This window comes from Rana temporaria, chromosome 10 (assembly GCF_905171775.1).
Source record: "Rana temporaria chromosome 10, aRanTem1.1, whole genome shotgun sequence".
In the NCBI taxonomy this organism is placed as follows: Eukaryota; Metazoa; Chordata; class Amphibia; order Anura; family Ranidae; genus Rana; species Rana temporaria.
In genome coordinates this window covers 97,595,317-97,619,724 of record NC_053498.1, presented here as the reverse complement: position 1 = coordinate 97,619,724, position 24,408 = coordinate 97,595,317, and the positions used below count along the sequence as shown (strand labels likewise).

Genomic DNA, 24,408 nt, shown 5'->3' with positions numbered 1-24,408 from the left:
ACCATCTTCAAACATTTTTTAAAAATTGCAATGAATTGAAATCTTGAAACAAAAGACCCATCCACGTGTACCCAAAACGGGCCACCAACCTCAGGGCGTCCCTCTGCATATTCCCTTACCACCCTTACCGGACACATCTCTGAACCCGGCATCGCATACAAAATTACGTCCCTCCCTTTTCCAATCTGATCCGTCTTTGACCGTCTCAGCCGAAAAACCACCCTATCCTCATGTGACCGTACGTCACCCCCCAAAAAACCCCCGGCCACCCGTTTTGAGGGACTAACCAACTCCCCTATCCGAAATGCCCCAAAAAATGCCACCGAAAAAACCGCCCGAAACAAACGCATTTCGTATTCGGACGAACAAACTTCCTTTAAAACCCCAAAAATTCTCCCCAAAATCGAAAATGACACTGGCCTCCGCTCGTCCTTGTACTGGCGCCCTTTTTTGTATCCTTTTACTGTCTGTTTTACCCAAAATGTTTTCGTGAGGTCTGTCCTACCCTCCAATTTGAACCAAAACGCTAAAGCTGCTAGTTTTTTCTCTAAAGCAGATACCGACCCTCCCTTCTCTATATGTCTTACCACAAAATACACCACTAACAAGCCCATATCGCCTTCGCCCAGCTCGGCGCCTGCCAGCCGTCTGAAACTGGCCCATTCCTCCCATACTTTCGAGTATGCAGCCCATGTCTGCCCACTCACCGACCTCCTGATCCAGTCTGCAGCGGCTCCAATGCAAGCCCCCACATCCACCCAGGGCAAGGAACCCCTTCTGCATCCGCCCCTGGCGCCAGCTCCCTGAACCTGTCCCACTGAAATCGAGACAAGGCGTCAGCGAGTTTGTTATCCACCCCCGGGATGTGTACAGCATACAAGAATATGTTCCACTGCAAACAACGCAACACAAGATGGCGCAGTAATCTCACCACCGGTACCGATGAACCGGAGATTCGATTAATGACTTGTACCACCCCCATGTTATCGCAATTTAGCCTGATCTTCAAATTTTTGCATTCTTCCCCCCACAACTCGATTGCCACCACCACCGGGAATAGTTCTAGCAGCACCAGGTTCTTCTCAAAACCCGCTGCTGTCCATGACCTAGGCCATGCCTCAGCGCTCCACCGCCCCTTAAAAAAGGCCCCATAACCCGTGGACCCGGCCGCATCCGTGACCAAATCCAGGTCAAAGTTGCTGACAGGCCCTGACATCCAGATCGCCCTTCCATTATACGTTTCCAAAAACGTATCCCAGATGTGCAAATCTGCTTTCAGCTCACCCGTTAGACGGATATAATGTTTCGGCGCCTTCACCCCCGCTGTTGCTGCCGACAGCCGTCGGCAAAAAACCCTCCCCATAGGGATGATGCGGCAGGCGAAATTCAACTTTCCCAACAAAGACTGCAGGGACACCAGCTGAACCTTGTCCCGCCCCAGCATCCCCCGAATCTCCATCCGAAGATTCTCCACCTTGTTCATTGGAAGCCTACACTCCATAGCCTCGGAATCAATCATGATTCCCAAAAAACTCAACGCCGTGGTTGGACCCTCCGTTTTGTCGGCTGCCAAGGGCACTCCAAACTTTTCCGCCATGTGCTGCAACGTTGCCAACAATATTGCGCACACATTGGACGACGGGGGCCCAACACACAGGAAGTCATCCAGGTAGTGGATTACTGAATCCGTGTCCGCCACATCCCTGACCACCCATTCCAAGAAAGAGCTAAACGTTTCGAAAAACGCGCAAGAAATCGAGCAGCCCATTGGCAAACATCGATCCACGTAGAACTCATCCCGCCACCGACAACCCAACAGCCGAAAGCTGTCTGGGTGAACTGGCAGTAAGCGGAACGCGGCCTCAATGTCCGATTTTGCCATCAGGGCTCCCCTTCCGTACCGCCGCACCCATCGTACTGCCGCGTCAAACGACGTATACGATACCGTGCATGCTTCGGGATCTATAGCGTCATTCACCGACCCCCCCTTTGGGAAGGACAGGTGATGAATGAGGCGAAACTTGTTTGGTTCCTTCTTGGGAACCACCCCCAGAGGGGACACCACCAAATCAGGCAGCGGCATCTCTGTGAATGGCCCCACCATCCTACCCAGCTGAACTTCTTTTGCTAATTTTTCTGACACTACCGCCGGGTTTTCTAAGGCAGACCGCAGGTTCCTAGCCAAGGGTGGCACCTTCGACAAGGAACAGGGAATGATAAATCCCTCCGAAAACCCTGCCGCAAGCAGCCGCGCCGCCCCTCTGTCTGGGTACCTATCTAGAAAAGGCCCCATCTTTTCCACCTTCACTGGCGTTCTCCCCCTTTCCAGCAGCATCCCCCCCCCGCTTGCCCTTTTTGAAGCAACGCGACAAGGGGTGAGCCCCCCCGCATCCGGAGCATTCGTGTTTAAAGCGACAGGCTCCTCCATATTTGCAGGAACCCTCGTTAAACTTCCAGCACCCCCCCCATTTTTTACCGGCCGGTGATCCGGAGGAGGGAGTACCCCCGGCCCCGCCCTGAAAAAACGGTGTATTAGGCCGTGGCGCAGAAATTATCCGCATCCACAGGCTTATATCCTTGTGATCCCAACGTATAGAAGGACGCACAGCCCGCCGCTGGCGAAACTGTTCGTCATACCTCAACCATCCTGTCCCCCCATATACCCTATATGCTTCACCTATCGCGTCCAGATAGCAGAACAGCGCAGAACAGTGTTCCGGGCTCTTCTCCCCTATGACGCTGGCCATAATCACAAATGCTTGCAACCAGTTAGTGAAAGTGCGAGGAATCAGCCTGTACCTTCGCTTCTCCTCGTCGTCCTTTTTGAAACTATCCGGCTTCACCCTATCCAAGTTAAACTTTTCTAACGGTAGGAGGGAAAAAATCTCAACGTACTCACCTTTTTGGATTTTCTCCCGAACCTCCTGTTTTAGATGTGACCCCAGTGGCCCTTCAAAGCAAATATATACTTCACCTTTTGACCCATCGTCCATCCGTACCACATCCGACCTGACCCCCGTGTCACTACTTGCAGTGCTATCTGGCACCAACCCCGTATTCCCCCCCACCGTGGAAGGTAACCCCCCCGCAAAGGGAACCCCGCCCACTGACCCCCCAATCCAGGGCGCAGCCTGAGGAAGCGTTCCTCCAACCCCCCCCTTCCCGGCAAATCGATGCAACAATTCACCCAAACCACACAATAATTCTTGCATCCCCCCAGGGGAACCCTGGGCAGCAGGAGCTAATCCCGCCACCCCGGGGGCCCCGGCTTGCGTTCGCACTGAACTCCCCACATTAACAACATTTTCAGGAGGACCCCCCCCCCCCCCCCCCCCCCCAACAGAGCACATAAAGCATTAACAAAATCCCCAGATAAATTATTAGCGGACTTACCAGGCTGGCCGGGACCGTCCCTCACAGCCGACATTGGCAACTCCATCGTAGACGAATGCTCCCTCTGCTCCTCATCATCCGATCCTGAAGCTTCCCCCTCCGATCGATCTTCCGAGGCCGGCGTCCTTGGCGAAATCTGCCTCCCAGGCGTGGCAAGCCTGGAGGCCGTAGATCCCAGCCTCCCGGCGGACCGTCCTCTCCCGATCGACCCGGCCGTGGATGTCCCTGCTCCGCTGCTTCCCCCGCTGGTACTTCGATCGGCATCTCTCAATGTCTCTGTTGTTTTGGAGCTAACCCTTGTCCTGGACTTGGTTGTAGTGTTCCTGGCAGGCCCCCCTGTAGAGGAATTTGGCTTGGATCGTCGGCCCCCCCTCCCTGCTGCAGTACTGTTAATTAGGGGATGAAAGGCCTCTGCCATGCTGCTATGCCTCGTGTGTGAGGATCGGGCGCCATTTTGTTCCGAAGCCCCGCCCCCCGGGCCTAAATTATGTGTGCCAGCACCCCCAGCCGCAGCGTGGCTTCGCTTGGCTGGAGGGGGTGAAGGGTGGCTTTGTGGGCTGCTATTAGACCGCCGGGACCGCGGTGTTGGGGTAGGTGAGTAGCGCTGCGGTGCTCGTGAGCGCCGAGCGCGTGGGGTTAATACTGACTCCGTCTGGGACCCCCCCGCCTCGTCTATCAATAAGCCCCCCACCTGAGATTCCAGCCATCCTTCCTCCTTGTTAGCTGCTGCTGCTCTGAGTCTTGCTAGGATTAAATCCACATCCATTGCTGCATCCGTTTTAGGGGAAATAAATTTTTCTGATCTGTGTGAGGGAGCAACGAGAAATCCTGCCTCCCTCTTCTCACTCTGCCTGCTTGTGGTTTTGGCGCCGATCCCGCCCCCTATATATAAGGCTCCGCCCCCTCACCGGACCGCTCCTCCAGCCACTCCCCTGAGACTGAGAGCTCTCCTGCTGTCTTAACCCTCCGTTGCCTTGATTCCACCCCAGTCATGCCAGCCCTACGTTTATTCCTTGTGCTTTTACTCCGGGCTTTTCTGGATTACCAAACCCCATAACAACATGCTTCAGTTTTGTAGCAAAGTAGTACTGGGAGCATGAACATAAACACAGTTTACAGTTGGCTTTACTCTTTCTCTCTCCCATTATGCCACAGTATCACCAGGGTTTTAAATGTGGGAGGAATTGAATAAACTCCCAAGGAAGGCAATGCCATACCTGGAGATAATGGAAATTTCAATCCCAAAACTCATGTAATGAGGTTTAAAATTGGAGGCCAAAATTTGGAGAGATGTGTACAAGACCATATAATATGTATTGAGGTTCCTGGACCCTCACATTTTCTCCAACAATTGGGAGACACATCTGAAGAAAATATAGATAAGTGATGTGGTGTTAATGGGGTTGTAAAGGTACATGTTTTTGCATAGAATTCATTAAGGTAAAAAAAAAGCGACGAACGCGCTCAATCCTTGCCCGCGCTTCTCAGCTCTTCATTGGATAGACTGATAGCAGCGGAGCCATTGGCTTGCACTGCTGTCAATCAAATCCAATGACGCGGCGTATCAGGGGCGGGGCGGAGTCATACACTCGGCGGCTATGGCCGCCGACTGTATCACACAGGAACGTTTCTGTAAGCTAACCCCCTCGTGAAAGAGCTTCCCAGATAGGGTTAGCTCTTGTGGGGAGGAGCCGCAAGAGCCGCCGTGGGATGTCCGGGGCCACTCTGAGAAAAATTAACTGCACAGTGGAGGTAAGTATGATATGTTTGTTATTTTATTTTTTAAACACAAACCTTTAGTACCCCTTTATATACCAATGCTTGAAAGTTGATTCCTATAAATTCACACCCTTGGTAGAGGTGTATGTTTTACTCAAAGCTCTCTGCTACTACTCAGTACCAAGGCCCTTTCCCCATGCTACTATAGAAGATTTAATTGGAATAGTTTGAGTCACTGAGCTAGACCAATTATGGAACCAGTGAAGTCAGAGTTAAGTTAGGACCTGCTACCTCTGCATATTTAGGCCAGGTATTGGTAGGCTACATACTTTTCTCAGATGCTTGTTAAGACTGTAACAACACACAGATTTTTATTCATATTCATTTTTATTAGTAATTTTTAGTATTTTTATTTTAGTAGTTTAGGGCTAGGAATTTATTGTTGTGCTTTTTTCTTTTCTTTACCAGAATCACCCAAAATCAGATTACCACGGCAGCTGAGGCAGACATATATTAAAAGAGTAGGAGAGCAAGTCAACCTACTTATTCCCTTTCAGGTAAGATAAAAATGTACAAGTGTTTGTATATAGCTATTTAAAACCAATTTAATTTAAATGTCAAAAAGAGACTTTACTATGTTACCGACACACAGCATTTGAGCCAGATGTGGACAGGCACATGAGGGTTTCTGAGGGTTTCTTCAGTGCATGTGCCCATTCCTATCATACTGCCCCCTCTTCCATCGCTCCAGTCAGCATCAGGCCAAAATCTATACTTTTTTCAGACAGCAGAGACCCCCAGCTCCCCAACGTATGAGCTTTCCTAACTGATGAGTCTACTACTGGATACTCCATTCCCCTCACACACACCTAACCAAAGAGTACCACCAGCTGGTTTGATTGAGGGTCCCTAATCATAACATACTCTACAGCAGTGGTCATCAACCCTGTCCTGCAGGGCCCACTAACAGGCCAGGTTTGCAAGATAACTGAAATACATCACAGCTGATATCATTTGCTCCTCAGTGGTTGCAGTATTCTAGACTGCATCTCTCCAAGGTAATACATAAAACCTAGCCTGTTAGTGGGCCACTGCTCTACAGAAGCCTCTTTCCGGCCTGCGTGTAGCCCCAGAAATTTCTGCATAGGATTTACTAGACCCCCTAATGGCTACATAGGATATATCCTGAGAGGTCGTCCATCTGCTGTCGAGCTGCTATAAGCCGGGCAGGAAGTGGTTAAATAGAACCTGCGCCTAGTCTCTGCATATGCTGCACACCTATTCCACAGTCCTTGTACCCATAAAATGCCCCTAATTACTGTGCCACAAGGGTCTGTCTCATAAAAAAACATAAACCTCTGGACAAAGGACCTAAAAAAAAAAAACGTTTTAATTGCATATGCTTTTCTGCATACAAAGAAATATAACTGTATCTGACTGAGCCAACCTAAAGAAGAACTTAATTAATTAAGACCAGCAACTGTTAAAGCGGAACTGAAGTTCCACTGTAAAAAAACAGCGAGCAGGCGGGCTTTTATTGCAGAAGAGACATGCACTGTTTCTTCTGCAATAAAATACCCCTATCAGCTTACTGTGTGGGACAGGTCTCTGAGTGAAGGGATGACAGCCACCTGTGCATGTGCAGGAGTAACATCATCCCCTGCCAGCCAATGAAAAGGCCTGGTGTTTAGAAGAAGATGGCTTTAAGATGAACACTTTGGTCAGGACTATAAAAAAATCCTGCCTCTAAACTCCTCGAAATGCCTATGTGTGCGTGGAGATATAGGCTAACATGCAGGGGCATTTAGAGGCAGGAAAAAGAGCAGCAGAAAAAAAGTGTGTGCATGAGGCCTTAGGATTGAGCTGAAAGTTAATGATAATGATGTTAGGAAGTGTAGCTTCATCCTAATAGACAAGTATACAGTATATCGAGGGCCATCTTTAATATTGATTGGACCCTGGGCAAAAAAAATCTTGGGGCCCCCACGTGCTATGAGACATACAATAAATATCAGCTAGACTTAAAATAAATTTACTGTATCAGATCAGGCAGCGATTGCAATTGGTTGCCAGAGGTTACAGCATATCATTACCACTTACTGACTGGTTGCTAGAGGTTACAGCACACATTACGGCTCACTGATTAGTTGCTAGAGGTTACAGCACATGATTTCTGCTTGTTGATTGGTTGCTAGAGATTACTGTACAGTAATACTGCTCACTGATTGGTTGCTAGAGGTTACAGCACATCATCTCCTCACTGCAGAGGGGCATAATATACATATGAATGCCGCATTTGTTTACATATCAATGCCGCCGGCTGCCACAATTTACATATGAATGATCCCGTTATTTGCATATGAATGACGGTTATTTACATGTAAACACAGGGTCTGCGGTGAGTCATCTGTACACAACAATAGGGCAGAGTTGGGCAGCATTAGTAGCAGCACTTTACACTGAGATATCGGGACACAGCACAGGACTAAAACTTCAAGGGAAAGGGAAATTAAACTAGGATAGTTGGCAAGTATGAGGCAGCTGCTTTGGGCCCCACAACATTGACAGGGCCCAGGGCAGCTGCACCTTTTGTCCTGCCTTAAAGATGGCCCTGAGTATATCCATATATTATATGCACAAAAGTAGAACTATCCTTTAAGTAAACATAACCTCACCTATGCCTTGATCCTCTGATGTGTAGGCTAATTTTCCTCTTCCAGTAGATAGTGCTGCAGGAGTTCTGACACCTGAAACTACTGTTTTGACCTATAGGTATAAAATGGTATTTGAAATGTAAATCCATACGTGCATCCTTTTTTGTGTGGTCTTCTAAGGCCCCGTACACACGGTAGGTTTGGTCCGATGAGAATGAACCGAAGTTCATTTTCATCGGACCAAACCGACCATGTGTATAGGCTATCGGTCTGGTTTCCTTCGGACCAAAATTTCTAAACATGCTTCAAAACCGAACTGATGAACCGCTGCCCCATCGGACCAAACCGATGGTTAGTACAGAAAAGCATCGGTTCAAAACCCGCGCATGCTCAGAATCAATGCTTCCAAAAGCATTGAACTTCGTTTTATTCAGCACGTCGTGTGTTTGACGTCACCGCGTTCTGACTCGCTCAAATTTTGGACTGATGGTGTGTACACATATCAGGCCGTACGCCCACTTCAGAGGTGAACCGATGAAAACATCGGTTTGGTCCGACCGTGTGTACGGGGCCTTAGATATACAGCATGTCTACTTTGCAAAGATTTGAGTCCCCTGAGTGACTGTTGTAAACTGTGGAAATCTGTGAAAAAAGTGATGAAATGGACACTAAGTGAAGCACACGTCCCTTGCAGTCTTTTGAGAATTCTTAATATTGTGTTTTCTCAACCTTTTTATAACAGGGAAAACCAAGACCAAAGGTAACATGGTCTAAGGACGGCCAACCGTTAGATTCAAAGCAAGTCAGCATCAGAACTTCTGAATCAGACACCATTTTATTTATAAGATCCTCTGAACGGGCTCATTCAGGAAAATATGACCTATCAGTTCAGATCGAAAATATGGAAGACATAGCAACAGTTAGCATTCGCATTGTCGGTAAGTTGAAAAACCTTGTAAAAATACCAGGAATAAAGTTGTCATTGGTGATAAGCAAATCTGCCTGGGTTTGATTTGCCAAGGGATTGGTAAATATTGTTTGAATTTGAGATTAATCACATTGAAGCCTATGGGGAAAGATGGTGAATCTTGTAAATTTTGGGTATTTTTTTGGTATAATAGGCAAACTACTGTCATTTTGAAAAAAGCATGGCAAGCTGGGCAGAGCCATGAGGGACATGCACCAATGCAAAATCATTATTTTAAAAATACCACACAGTGGGGAGAGAGTCTTTCCATGTGGCTTTGAGGGCCACATTGAACATATAGAACTACTTTAAATAACATGCTTGCAGGATGCCTTAGGCCCCTTTTACACGGGCAGTGGAGGTGCGGTGACGGTGTAGCGGCGATTCTTAGTGCCGCTATACCGTCGTATTTACCGCGATATTCGGCCACTAGCGGTGCAGTTTTAACCCCCGCTAGCAGCCGGAAAAGGGTTAATACCGCCCGCAATGCGCCTCTGTAGAGGGGCATTGAAGGCGGTATTACCACGGTTTCCCATTGATTTCAATGGGAAGGAGCGGTAAACACCCCGCTCCTATACCGCTCCAAAGATGCGGCTAGCAGGACTTTTGGAGCAGTCCTGCTAGCGCACTGCTTCAGTGTGAAAGACTTCGGGCTTTCACATTGAAGCCTGCAGGGCATGATTTTTTTAGGCAATATAGCAGTGCTAAAAATGGTGCTGCTATACCGCCTGAAAAACGCGTCAGTGTGAAAGGGGCCTTAAAGCTGTAGATGATGTTACGGAACTGACAGAACATACTTGGCTGTTTTTTGTTGTTTTTTTTTACAATTAGCCTGACTTTTATACAGCAATATAACCCCATCATGATTTGTTTCAGTTTGAAATAAAGGATTTTTTACAGGTAGTTATAGCAGTGACACATACTTTTTCATTAAAAAATTATAGTCCCACTTTGGCTGGCAGTTAGAAACTGGACAGACGTTTACTGTGGCTGTCCATTTTCTCGCTGATACAACACTATCTTAGGAATTAAGGGCCAGCTCCATAAAAGGGATACGACGGCGTATCTACTGATACGCCGTCGTATCCCTGTTTCTATCTTTGGAACTGATCCACAGAATCAGTTTCCAATAGATAGGGAGAAGATCCGACATGTGTAAGGGACTTACACTGTCGGATCTTAGGATGCAGTACCTCGGCCGCCGCTGGGGGCATTTCTCGTCGAAATGCCGCTTCGGGTATGCAAATTAGCACTTACGGAGATCCACAAAGCTTTTACGCTTCGTTTTTTCTCCGTAAGTATTAGTTTGCAAACGCAAAATTATGTCTGCTTTTACAAGGCCTAAACTGTTTAGGCCTTGTAAAAGTAGACCCTTCTATCCCGCGTCACCGTCTTTTTTTTTTTCAAATTTTTTTTTTCCGCCGCAACTTGTATTTTTTTTTTACGCCCGTCGCGATTCTCAAAACCCGGCGCAACGTAAAACCGCGCAAAGCACGTCGGGAAAATGACGTCATGAGCATGCGCAGTACGTCCGGCGCAGGAGTGCGCCTAATTTAAATGGGACTCGCCCCATTTGAATAGGAACGCCTTGCGCCGGCCGGATTTAAGTTACACAGCCGAAAATTTGTAGGTAAGTGCTTTGTGGATCGGGCACTTAGGTAGAAATTTTGCGGCAGTGTAACTTAAATGGGAATATTTAAGTTACGGCGGCTGGCTGTGGATCTGGCCCTAAGAGCCAGAGAGCCTACAGACATACAATTGGCCAGCAGTAATAAGCAAAGATAGGCCAAAATGTATTTTGGACAAAGAGCACAGATAGGATTTTTTTTTATCAGTAGACAGGATTTTTGCTACAAGCATTAAGATACTGCAGAGGCCACAACAGTGTAAAAGTTGACTAGCAGCAGGACCGTTTTAATTAGGGATAATGGGCCAGATTCACCCTGACCAGCTTTAGGCTTCGATCCGACAGGCGTACGGCTTCGTACTCCTTCGGATCGTAGGTGTAATACTTCGGCGCCCGATGGGTGGAGTTTGCGTCGTTTTCCGCGTCGGGTATGCTAATTAGCTGTTTACGGCGATCCACGAAGGTACGCGCGTTCGTCGCATTCTCTTACGTCGTCGCTAGTCGGCTTTTCCCGGCGGATAGTTACGGCTGCTATTTCATTGCTTATATTTAGACTGCCCATGTTAAAGTTAGGCCGTCGTTCCCGCGTCAAATTTTAATTTTTTATTTTTTTTGCGTAAGTCGTCCGTGAATAGGAAAGGACGTAACGCACGTCGCCGTTCAAAAGATTACATCGGTGCGACGTCATTTCGCGCAAAGCACAGCGGGAAATTTCAAAACGGAGCATGCGCAGTACGTTCGGCACGGGAACACGCCTAATTTAAATGATACAAGCCCCATTTGAATTAGGCGGGCTTGCGCCGGACGCATTTACGCTATGCCGCTGCAAGTTTACAGCCAAGTGCTTTGTGAATCAAGCACTTGCGCCTAAAACTTGCGGCGGTGTAACGTAAATGGGATACGTTAGACCGCCGCAAATGTACCTGAATCTGGCCCAATAGGTCTAACTGATGTATATCTCTAAGTAGGTGTGGTGAATGTAAGTAATAATGTGAGATTTTTCTTGAGTTTATTATTTTTTCCTTTCAAGTAATCTAGCAGCGTGATATGAACAAAAGGCCACTTCAAGAACAGATGGTCAGTAACAAGTCAATGCCCTATTTTGGGCACCCCAATTAAATAAAAAAAAATGCTATCAATATAAAATAAAAAAACCTCAAAAGAAACACCTACCCCAAAATACCAACCCTAAGCAAAACGCCCATGAAAGAAACAAAACAGTTTAAAGTTATTGTAGATGCAATTAAAAGAAATAAACTAACAGGTTAATACCTACCCGCTCTGAGCAATGGAATCGCACACAGTTGCCCAAACCTCCTGTTCTCGGGTCCCCCACTAGCGCTTCTAGCTCTTCCTCTCTCGCCAGTGCCTCCATAGGAAGCCTCTTCCTATGGGGCACTCATGCGGGCTCGCTCTTAAGCCTCGCTGATTGCATATATTGACATAGACAGCTGTCCTCTGCCCCACGCCCCTCTCCCTCATCACTGACTTTGATGGACAGCAGTGGGAACCACTGGCTCCTGTTGCTTCAGTAAAGCATGTGTTACCAGGAAGTAAGAGGAGACGAGGCACAGTGCTGGATCGAATGAGGGCTCAGGTAAGTGTAAGGGGGGTGTACACTACTACCCAAAAATTATTTATCTTAAAATAAAAAATATTTAGGCTTTATAACCACTTTAATCTAAAATAAAGGCCAGATCAACATACATTACCATGAAAAAAAATGCTATGAATGGGATAACAGCCAAAAGTGCAGCTGCTCGTACTTTTTTTTTTTTTATTGTTTTATGTTTCAAGCTTTGGACAATTTATTTTTCTTTTGGTTCAGCTAATATGCCAGCAGATGGAGCTCTATAGTCTATAGCAAAGCAAGAGAAGTTACACCCTCCATTCACTCAGTCTGCTCATTTGGGGCTATATATGGAATTTCAATAATATAAATGCTTATATATTATACTAAAATGTATTTTGGTTTGTTTATCATTTCGCCCCTCTCCCCACCCACCATTGTTTAATATTTTTTTAAATATGAACTGAATGAAATATCTTAAGTTGTCCATATAAAGTTCCTTCATCCACACAACTAGGTAGATTGTAGAACTTATGCCTTATTTACATGATCGGAACTTCCAATGGAAAAAGTTAGACGGAATTATTTCATCGGATATTCCGACCGTGTGAGTTTTTCCATCGGGAATTCCGACGGACTTAGAAAAAGAACATGTTCTCTTTTTTTTCGATGAAAAAAATCAGAAATTCAGTTTGTCTGTATGGAACTCCGACGGAGAAAAAAACATGCTTGCTCAGATCCAATTTGACGCATGCTCGGAAGCATTAAACGTAATTTTTCTCAGATCGTCGTAGTGTTGTATAAGTACAACGTTTTAAAACACCCCAGCTTATATATATTGTATAGTTACATAGTTGAAAAAAATACTCAAGTCCATCCATATTGATTGGCTTAATTTAAATAATATACTGGTAATTATATTAACTTGGGTTAGGACATTTCCCTTTAAAGTAAAGTCTATTTAGTTCTCTATTGCATTCCATTATCTCAAGTTAGTCAAAGCAGTTTAAATACATTCTACTGGAGAAAGACACTTATAGTGTTACCAAATATATTTCAGAGTCTTAATGCATGTAGACCGTCTGACTAACATTGCTCACGCCTGTCTTCACATTGCTGACTGATGCAAGCGCAACATTTAAAGTTCACGAGGGCGGAATATCTGCAAAGATCATGTTCCCTTATCTGATCTATATATATCTAATCCTAGAGGATAATATCCAGTTATGGCTTCTAAACCAAGCTCAAGGAAGCCGCAAAATGTGAAAGGAGGTTTATTTTAATGCATCCAAATTCTGATTTTAAATTGCACAAGCCTGGAAATAGGAAAATGGTCCTGTTTATCTGAGACAAACCTTGCTGTTTCCTATTCTACTTTGCTGTAATATTGTATTTTGTAAAGTATGTAACAGAACTAATCTCCTAATAGTAAAATATTCATAGGTTTATCGTAAGCCTCGTAGACACAATCAGTCCATCCGATGAGAACGGTCTAAAGGACCGTTGTCCTAGGTTAACCGATGAAGCTGACTAATGGTCCGTCGTGCCTACACACCATCGGTTAAAAAAACGATCGTGTCAGAACGCGGTGACGTAAAACACAACGACGTGCTGAAAAAAACGAAGTTCAATGCTTCCAAGCATGCGTCGACTTGATTCTGAGCATGCGTGGATTTTTAACTGATGCTTTTGCATACTAACGATCGTGTTTTTCCCATCGGTTAGGAATCCATAGGTTAATTTTAAAGCAAGTTGGCTTTTTTTTAACCTATGGTTAAATAACATATGGGGCCCACACACGATCGGTTTGGACCGATGAAAACGGTCCATCAAACCGTTGTCCTCTGGTTAACCTACCGTGTGTACGAGGCCTAAGAGTTAAAGGGATTGCACCATTATTTTATGTTCACAATGCAGAGTAGTATAACATCTCTATGCTACAATGGGTATAATAACGTATATTTTTGACTTTTTGATGTCTTTGTCTACGGCTGGTGATGTCAATATAATCCTTTCTTTGTCTTAAACTGCAAGAACATTTGACAGCTGACATTTGATTAATGTGCTTCATCACATGCATGAGCAGTATCATGGATATTTTCAAAATGGTGGTGTGGAAATAAAGACCTAGGCAGCACAGAGGCAGGAAAAAATGTTCATGATTGTTTGATCCCTCCCTTTGCAGGTATACAGGATGATAGAGTAGGGATGGGGATGAAGGTTCTCTTTAAAGGGGTTGTAAAGGTACAATTTGTTTTCCCTAATTAGCTTCCTTTACCTTAGTGCAGTCCTCCTTCACTCACCTCATCCTTCAATTTTGCTTTTAAATGTCCTTATTTCTTCTGAGAAATCCTCACTTCCTGTTCTTCTGTCTGTAACTACACACAGTAATGCAAGGCTTTCTCCCTGGAGTGTCGTGCTCACCCCCTCGTATCTCGTATCTCTTTTGTGAATCTGGCCCAAAGTGTCCCACTCTAATCAGCTAATTAAGCCATAACACCTGCAAAGGGTTCCTGAGCCTTTAAATGGTCTATCAGTCTGGTTCAGTAGGAATCACAATCATGGGAAAGACTGCTGACCTGACAGTTGTGCAGAAAACCATCATTGACACCCTCCATAAGGAGGGAAAGCCTCAAAAGGTAATTGCAAAACAAGTTGGATGTTCCCAAAGTGCTGCATCAAAGCACATTAATAGACAGTGATGTGGAAGGGAAAAGTACATAAGCAGCAGTAGGGATGAGCTTCGAGTTCGAGTCGAACTCATGTTCGACTCGAACATTGCCTGTTCGCCTGTTCGGCGAACAACGAACAATTAGGGGTGTTCGCGGCAAATTCGAAAAGCCGCGGAACACCCTGTTAAAGTCTATGGGAGAAATCTAAAGTGTTAATTTTAAAGGCTAATATGCAATTTATTGTCCTAAAAAGTGTTTGGGGACCTGGGTCCTGTCCCAGGAAACATGTATCAATGCAAAAAAAGTTTTAAAAACGGCCGTTTTTTCAGGAGCAGTGAATTTAATATTGCTAAAAGTGAAACAACAGAAGTGTAATATTACTTTAAATTTCGTACCTAGGGGGGGGGTGTAAAGTCAGCATGTGAAAAAGTGCATGTTTCCCGTACATAGAACTGTCCCTGCACAAAGTGTCATTTCTGAAAGAAAAAAATGCATTTAAAACCGGCTTTGCGGCTCTAATGAATTGTCGGCTCTGGCAATTCAGAGATGATTCATTCATAAAAAATAAACATTAAAAAGCTGGGGGTCCCCCCAAATTCCATTAATAGGCCCTTCACGTCTGATATGGATATTAAGGGGAAACCCCGCCGTCAATTTAAAAAAAATTTACGTGGGGTTCCCCCCAAATTTCCATACCAGACCCTTCAGGTCTGGTGTGGATTTTAAGGGGAACTCCACCCCAAAGTAAAAAAAATGGCGTGGAGTTCCCCCAAAAATCCACACCAGACCCTTATCTGAGCACGTTAACCTGGCCGGCCGCAGAAAAGGGGGGGACAGAGTGCGCCCCCCCCCTCTCCTGAACCGCACCAGGCAACATGCCCTCAACATGGGGAGGATGTCCCCATGTTGATGGGGACAAGTGCCTCATCCCCACAACCCTTGCCCGGTGGTTGTGGTGGTATGCGGGCGGGGGGCTTATCAGAATCTGGAAGACCCCTTTAACAAAGGGGACCCCCAGATCCTGGCCCCCCCTATGTGAATTGGTAATGGGGTACACTGTACCTCTACCATTTCACGAAGGAAGTGTAAATAGTTAAAAAAAAACACACAGACACCGTAGAAAAAAATCCTTTATTAATAAAAAAAAAAAAATCCAGCGATGTGAATCCACTCTCGGACCAGCCCCTCGCTCCAACGTGGTCTTCTATCCATCTCTCCAGCGACGGGTGATCAGCGGCCCGGTCCAGCGATGAGAAGATCCATCCGTCCAGAGCGCAGCAGGCAGCTTCTCACTCCGCTGGACACAGCCCAGCAGAATGACGCGCTGGAGCTGTGACATTTCTTATATAGGGGAAGCGGCCACCCGTCAGGTGACCCCGCCCCCTCTGACGCACCCTCGTACGTCACTGGGAAAGCCCGGTCAAAGAAAAAAAGGCTGCATATGACACCAACATTTAGAGCAGGAACCCAGCTTTCCAGCACCTGAAGGTTGTCCCTAGGGTCTGACAGAGGAACTCTGCAAACCTGCCTAACTGTGATCCAAAAACAAGGTTCTAAGAAATATCAAACCTGAAGGAATACAACAAAGTATGCTTAGCTTAGGAACAAAAAGCAGGGATCCTAGCCATACTGCTTGAAACAATTACCTGATTAGAAACAGGAACAAGAAAGGAATCTGAAGAAACTTCTTCATGAGGCTTTTCGTGTGACAACACTGAAGAAGTGACACTTTGCTACAATGTAAAGTAATGAATGTACAGCTTGTATAACAGTTTAAATTTGCTGTCCCCTCAAAATAACTCAAAACACAGCCTTTAATGTCTAAACCACTGGAAACAAAAGTGAGTACACCCCTAAGTGAAAATGTCCAAATTGGGCACAAAGTGTAAATATTTTGTGTGGCCACCATTGTTTTCCAGCACTGCCTTAACCCTCTTGGGCATGGAGTTCACCAGAGCTTCACAGGTTGCCACTGGAGTCCTTTTCCACTCCTCCATGACGACATCAAGGAGCTGGTGGATGTTAGAGACCTTGCGTTCCTCCACCTTCCATTTGAGGATGCCCCACAGATGCTCAATAGGGTTTAGGTCTGGAGACATGCTTGGTCAGTCCATCACCCTTACACTCAGCTTCTTTAGCAAAGCACTGGTCATCTTGGAGGTGTGTTTAGGGTCGTTATTATTTTGGAATACTACCCTGTGGCCCAGTCACCAAAGGGAGGGGATCATGCTCTGCCACAGTATGTCACAGTACATGTTGGCATTCATGGTTCCCTCAATGAACTGTAGCACCCCAGTGCCAGCAGCACTCATGCTGCCCCAGACCATGACACTCCCACCACCATGCTTGACTGTAAGCAAGACACACTTGTCTCTGTACTCACCTGGTTGCTGCCACACATGCTTGACACCATCTGATCCAAATACGTTTATCTTGGTCTCATCAAACCACAGGACATGGTTCCAGCAATCCATGTCCTTAGTCTGCTTGTCTTCAGAAAACTGTTTGCAGGCTTTCTTGTGCATCATCTTTAGAATAGGCTTCCTTCTGGTATGAGAGCCATGCAGAATAATTTGATGCAGTGTGCGGCATATGGTCTGAGCACTGACAGGCTGACCCCCTACCACCCCTTTAACCTCTGCATTAATGCTGACAGCACTCATACATCTACTTCACAAAGACAACCTCTGGCTATGACGCTGAGCACGTGCACTTGTTTGGGCGACCATCGCGAGGCCTGTTCTGAGTGTAACCTGTCATGTTAAACTGCTTTATGGTGTTGGCCATCGTGCGGCAGCTCAGTTTCATGGTCTTTGCAATATTCTTATAGCCTAGGCCAATTTTTCAGATCCCCATAGAGTTCTTTGCCATGAGGTGCCATGTTGAACTTCCAGTGACCAGTATGAGAGAGTGAGAGCTATAACACCACATTTAGCACACCTTCTCCCCAGTCACACCTGAGACCTTGTAACACTAACGAGTCACATGACTCCGGGGAGGGAAAATGACTAATTGGGCCCAATTTGGACATTTTCACTTAGGGGTGCACTCACTTTTGTTGCCTGAAGTTTAGACATTAATGGCTGTGTGTTGAGTTATTTTGAGGGGACAGAAAATGTACCTTGTTATACAAGCTGTACACTCACTACATTACATTGTAGAAAAGTGTAATTTCTTCAGTGTTGGCACATGAAAAGATATCATGAAATATATACAAATATGTGAGTGGTGTGCTCACTTTTGTGAGATACTGTATATAGTTCACATTATAAAACTACTTTACATGTTGTTGTTCTTCCAACACCCCTTCTTAACAGCATGTGCTTTGTCAAATTATATTCAGCTTCTTCTGCTATAACTATGATGTTCCTTCAATAAAGGCTTGGTGAGTGCATCAGCAGTCATCTCCTCTGACGGGCAATATTGAATGTCAATAACACCTTGATTTTGATTGTCACCTCGATAGGTGATACTTGACATTGATGTGTTTGGTCCTAGTATTGACCCTTTCTGATTGCGTAAGCCTTATACAACCCTGGCTGTCTTCAAAAATGGGAGTTGGTTTTGACATGTATATCCCAATGTCCACAAAAAGTTGACAAATTCATATTGCTTCTTGACATGCATATGCTGCTGCAATGTAATCTGCTTCAGTTGAAGATAGAGCCACAATTTTTTGCTTTCGACTAGACCAAATTATGGTTCCTTCTCCATATTGGAAGATGAATCCACTTGTGGATTTGCAGTCTAAGCAGTCCCCAACCCAATCAGCATCCACATATCTGACCATAGCTGGTAGTTGGCATTGTTCAGCTTTGCAATTGCACACTTCACAGCTGAACCACTTGCCATGCTTCATCAGCTTGTTTACAGTATTCGAAGACTTGCTGAGTTGCAGAATTCTTTGCTCCAGTGTCTGGGGTTGCGCCTGGGTGCTATTGGGTGCCTGTAGTATCCTCTCCCACGCCTGGGTGCCTGGGCCCATAACCTATTAGCAGACTATTGAAATCATGGCTGGAAGCTTCTTGTATACAGCAGAATACTTTACTGTCATGGAGAAATATCAGAACATGTCTTTACAGGAAACAGGAGGATACAATTACATGAACTTAGATACAGACAAAACATTGTGGCCCAGATTCTCGTACGAGTTACGCCGGCGTATCTCCAGATACGCTGTCGTAACTCTGAGTTTGAGGCATCGTATCTATGCGCCTGATTCTTAGAATCAGTTACGCATAGATTTGTATTAGATCCGACCGGCGTAAGTCTCGCATATTTACACTGGCCGCTAGGTGGCGCTTCCGTTGATTTACGCGTTGAATATGGTAATGAGCTAGATACGCCGATTCACAAACGTACGTGCGGCCGGCGCATTTTTTTTACGTTGTTTGCGTAAGGCTTTTTTCGAGGTATAGTTACCCCTGCTCTATGAGGCGTACCAATGTTAGGTATGGACGTCGAAACAGCGTAAAATTTTTCACGTTTTACATTGTTTGCGTAAGTCGTCCGTGAATCTGGCTGGACGTAAGTTACGTTTACGTCGACTAGGCATTGAGCGGGCGCAATTTAATTTGAAAATTCGACGTGATACTGAGCATGCGCATGCATGCGCCGTTCGATAAAAGCGTCATTTACGCGGGGTCACAATAAATTTACATAAAACACGCCCACATCTTCCACATTTGAATTAGGCGGGGCTTACGCCGGCCAATTTACGATACGCCTTCGCAACTTACGGAGCAAGTGCTTTGTGAATACTGCACTTGCCTGTCAAAGTTGCAGAGGCGTAGCGTAAATACGATACGCTACGCCCGCACACAAATACGCGCTCCCTACGAGAATCTGGGCCTGTGTTTTTACTTTGTACCATAGAAAACACACTATCATACTGCACCTTCTGGATAGAAAGGTATAATGCATATATATGTTTCACATTATAAAACTTCTTTACATGTTGTTGTTCTTCCAACAATAATAAAGCCAAATATAGTCTTTAAATACTAAAACCTACTGCAGTTTTAGGCCATCTCTAATAAATTAATTATGTTTTATAGATAAACCCGGTCCAGCTCATCTTGTAATGGTCAAGGAGATCTGGGGCTTTAATGCTCTTGTGGAATGGCAGCCCCCTAAAGACAATGGGAATTCTGAAATCACAGGATACACAATTCAGAAAGCTGATAAAAAGACAATGGTGAGATTTCATTCATTTACTATTATATTTTTTACTAATTTGCACATTTTTTTCTTAACTGGAACCAATAGCAAGTACAGCAGTCATTTGTCTCAACAGTAGTGAAAATTAGTTTTAAATAAAGCAAAGCATTACAATAGTCATTCCTATTGCATTCGCCAATTAAACAAATGCCCTGCTGCAGTTTACATGCAGTTTACATTGGATTGAAAAATATGTATTCATGCAAATGCAACAGATTTTATGTTATCATAAATGTTAAATAATTAGCTAGCAATAAAATGCTCAAGTTGACCACACAGTTTACAGTCTGATTGTACAATCTATTTAACTATCTATTTAACAACTATGCAATTTGTGTTAACTGAATATAAACTGAAGTCAGTTAATTAGGTAGATGAACCGATCGTGTGTGGGCCCCATTGATTTTTTATCCATCGGTGAAAAAAAATAGAACCTGTTTTAAATTTCTCTTATGGTTAAAAAAACGATAGAAAAAAATGATCGTCTGTGGGGGAAATCCATTGGTCAAAAATCCACTCACGCTCAGAATCAAGTCGACGCATGCTCGGAAGCATTGGACTTAATTTTTCTCAGCATGTCGTAGTGTTTTACGTTACCGCGTTGGACACGATCGGATTTTGAACCGATGGTGTGTAGGCAAGACTGATGAAAGTCAGCTTCATCGGATAGCCGATAAATAACTGCTCTGTGCTCTGTGCCTACTGGCTGTCAAGAGCAGTGTCCCCAAGATGATACAGTTTGATGAGTTAGTTAAAGATTTTGCAGATGCTTAGTGCAGGAAGAAAGACTTTTTTTAAATATTGTAGTGTGATGCATAACTATGATGTATGACTTGCCAGTTCCAAATTCCCCAATGTCACAATGGTGCATGGATGCGGGCAAAGTAATGGTGGATTTCCAGATCCTCGTATTCTTGCAGTGAGTGTTGCAAGAAATTATTTCTGCTCTGCAGTGTGTGTAGCAGATAGTGTACCTACAAAAGGAAAAGCATTGTGGCATTGATGGTGGATACCACCTGCATGGGCAACTGATGTATTTTGTGCAGTTTTCTTTTTAATACAAGTAGGCAACCAAGCTCTTAAACAGAGTTGCTGAAGTGGACTGACCTCACTGTTATGCTCTACCATTTAGCTAAGAAATTCCCCAATGTCACACTGTGTAATGTGGATTCTTACAGTCAATAAAATTGAGAGGAAAAAAATCAGACAAGTGTCTTCTATGGGGCCTAACTTTTATCATTATAGAACAAATGCGTTTTATCATTCATTTCAGTTTACTTTTTTATTTTACATATAATTAAATTTCTATGTTGAGGGGCCTCCCAAATTAAAGTGCCCTGGGCCCCCCAAGGTCTAAATCTGGCACTGCCTGTTGTCTAAAAAAATAGTAAAATACACCAACAAAAAGTGAATCAACCCCTGAAACAGAGAAAAAAATACCAAAAACCTTCATAATTTCACATTCTCTATTGACTATGTATTTTGCCTACAGTATAGGAGAAAATTTGGCAAAACAAGGCAAATTTAACTGAAGTTTTAGGAAAGTGTAATTGGCCGATTTGTCTCATTTTAAAATCTAACTAGTCCACACAGAGCCTTGAACTCAACCTTATCCAACACCTAGGACAGTAATGGCAAAACTTGGCACCCCAGATGTTTTGGCAAATGTAGTTCCAAAACATCTGGAGTGCCAAGGTTCACCATCACTAGCCTAGGAGATTAACTATATGTTCATCATCAGAACTCACTAATGCTCTTCTGGCTCACGTGAAGTAAATCCTACTAATAATGCTTCAGGCTGGGTTCACACTGCGAATTAGGGAAGCCTGCATCCAATTTGCGTTACAGTAGAGTGTGACCGGCTCTTAATGGAGCCGGTTCACACACCCCCTGGGGAAGTGGTTCTCAACCTGGGGGTCGGGACCCCCTCGGGGGTCAAATAATGATTTGCCAGGGGTCGCCAAATTCTGGGCTGTTCCTGAAGCCGGCACCTTTTTTGCAGCCACCCAGCAGGGCTGTCCCTGGAGCCCACAGCCACCAACTCAGCCTCTTTTCAGCCGCCCATTCAGTTCACAACATGGCTGGGGGGGCAGAGACTTTAGGTCAGCTGACTGGTGAGGAATGTAAAGTGGGAGACATAGTGAGTAACACTACCTGTGATTATAGTTCCCATTAAAAGTCCCCACTACAGTTCTCAGATCAGCAAATGACCTTGATCAAGAGCACCTATGTTGGCTGATCAGAACTCTCCCACCAGCACTGGCACTCATCCCAACTCTCCCACCAGCACTGCCACTCATCCCAACTCTCCCACCCCCACTGCCACTCATCCCAACTCCCCAACCCAATGAGTAAGGGAAGGAATAAAAATAGAGATTACGTGGAAAGGAAAGCAAAAGAGGGGGAACAACAAATAAAAAGGGAGAGAAAGAGCAAGAAAGACGGCTAGATTGAGGGGTGGGGGGGGGGGGGGGAGAAGAAATTAGGATAGAGGGATAAAAGGGGAAAAAAAGGAGAACAAAGAGTATTACATACTAAAATGTACCATAAGGGATTTTAATACCTCACACATGTAAGGGTTAGGGGTGCAAATTACTTGTTTTGCCTTGGGTACTGACAACTCATGCTATGAAATTCTTTACTGTTAGGGGTCCCCACAACTTGGGAAATTTTATCAAGGGGTCACGGCACTAGCACGGTTGAGAACCACTGCCCTGGGGTGACTGTAACGAGCACAGCAGAAGGGTTTTGTGAGTCTTTGGCTCCGTTTCAGGTCCAAATTCAGGCAACAATTCAGTCCTGATTCGCCCCTGAAACGGTGAACAGGGACGCATTGGACCCCCTTTCCGGTGAGCCTCTCTGCGAATAGTGTGAACCCAGCCTCAATGTTTTGTTGAAAGCCTTCCCAGAAAAGAAGACACTGCTGCACTAGTAAATCAAGGCTCTGCTTCACATTAATATCCTTGGTTTCAGAATTAAATGTTGAAAAACTATGTGTCTGGATACTTCTGGCTATTTATAGTGTTTATAAAGCTTGCTGGATATGAATATAATAAATGTATCTACTGGTGTACACATCTTATCTTTAGGAATGGTTCACAGTATATGAGCACAATCGTCTGCCACGCTGTACAGTGTCTGACCTCATCATGGGAAATGAATATTACTTCAGAGTGTTCAGTGAGAACGTAGTTGGGCTCAGTGATGCACCCGGCGTCTCCAAGAACACAGCCATCATTGAGAAAACTGGTGAGTGCACAGTTCCTGCTATGGTTATGTGCTATGGCTTTGAAACAATTCTGTTTACATGAAGATTTTTAGCTGCATTTTTTCATTGTGGCTGACTTTTATTTTAGTCACTTGTTGGTTCCTAAATTCAACAGCACAAAACCTTTTTTTTTTGTAAATAGTAACTGTATTTTTAATTTTATTTTCCCCAGAATGGCTACTAGATGGAGCTGATGATCATAGGAAATAATTACTTCATCTAGTGGCCAAAATACAATATTTTCAAAACCATTCTATTTTCTATGAATGGATAACATTCAACCTACAGAGAGAATAGCCTAAGAACATTCAAATTGGCCCCCTGTTTGCACAGAAAAACCCCCTGTAATGCAAAAGCCCCCCAGATAAATGGGGAGTACTCGGAATGGTCTGGTGTGGAAAGTGGGGTCCCCCAGGGTTCTGTCCTGGGACCAATATTTTTTAATTTATTCATAATCGATCTGGAAGATGGGAAAAACAGTTCAATTTCAGTATTTGTGGATGATACAAAGTTAGCCAGGGCAATAACTTCTACGCAGGATGTGGAAACCTTGCAAGAAGATCTAAACAAATTAACGGGGTGGATAACTACATGGCAAATGAGGTTTAATGTTGAAAAATGTAAAGTAATGCATTTGGGGCCAAAAATAGGAATGCAATTTACTCACTAGGGGGGAATCTCTGGGGGAATCTAGGATGGAAAAGGACATGGGGGTCCTAGTAGATGATAGGCTCAGCAATGGCATTCAATGCCAAGCTGCTGCAAACAAAGCCAACAGAATATTGGCATGCTTTGAAAAGGAGATTCACTCCAGAGATAAAATGATAATTCTCCCTCTCTACAAGACTCTGGTCTGGCCGCACCTGGAGTATGCCATCCAGTTCTGGGCACCAGTCCTCAGGAGGGATGTGCTGGAACTGGAGAGAGTCCAGAGAAGAGCAACACAGCTAATTAAGGGACTGGAAGATCTCAGCTATGGGGAAAGACTACAAACATTGAACTTATTCTCTCTGGAGAGGAGACACTTGAGAGGGGATATGATATCAATGTACAAATACCATACTGGTGACCCTAACATAGGGAAAAAAATAATAATTGAAAGGGAATTTAAAAAGACACACGGCCATTCACTAAAACTTGAAGAGAAGCGGTTTAAACCGCGTAGAGGGTTCTTTACTGTCAGAGCGGTAAGGATGTGGAATTCTCTTCCACAAGCAGTGGTATCAGCGGGGAGCATTGATAATTTTAAAGAACTATTAAATGGGTACCTTAACGACCACAACATACAAGGGTATTCCATGTACTAATAACATATAAG

At 44.7% G+C, this 24,408-nt stretch overlaps 1 protein-coding gene across 4 annotated transcripts in view; it reads left to right on the top strand.

The window, feature by feature from the left end:
• Positions 1-24,408, top strand: part of LOC120915362 (myosin-binding protein C, fast-type-like) — a 186,188-nt gene that overhangs the window by 148,517 nt on the left and 13,263 nt on the right. For all 4 annotated transcript variants that reach the window (XM_040325789.1, XM_040325788.1, XM_040325791.1 and 1 more), the window contains 4 exons: positions 5,581-5,669; positions 8,509-8,704; positions 19,660-19,799; positions 22,912-23,071. In XM_040325789.1, the coding sequence (XP_040181723.1) occupies positions 5,581-5,669; positions 8,509-8,704; positions 19,660-19,799; positions 22,912-23,071 (585 nt within the window). The remainder of the gene's footprint in view (positions 1-5,580; positions 5,670-8,508; positions 8,705-19,659; positions 19,800-22,911; positions 23,072-24,408) is intronic.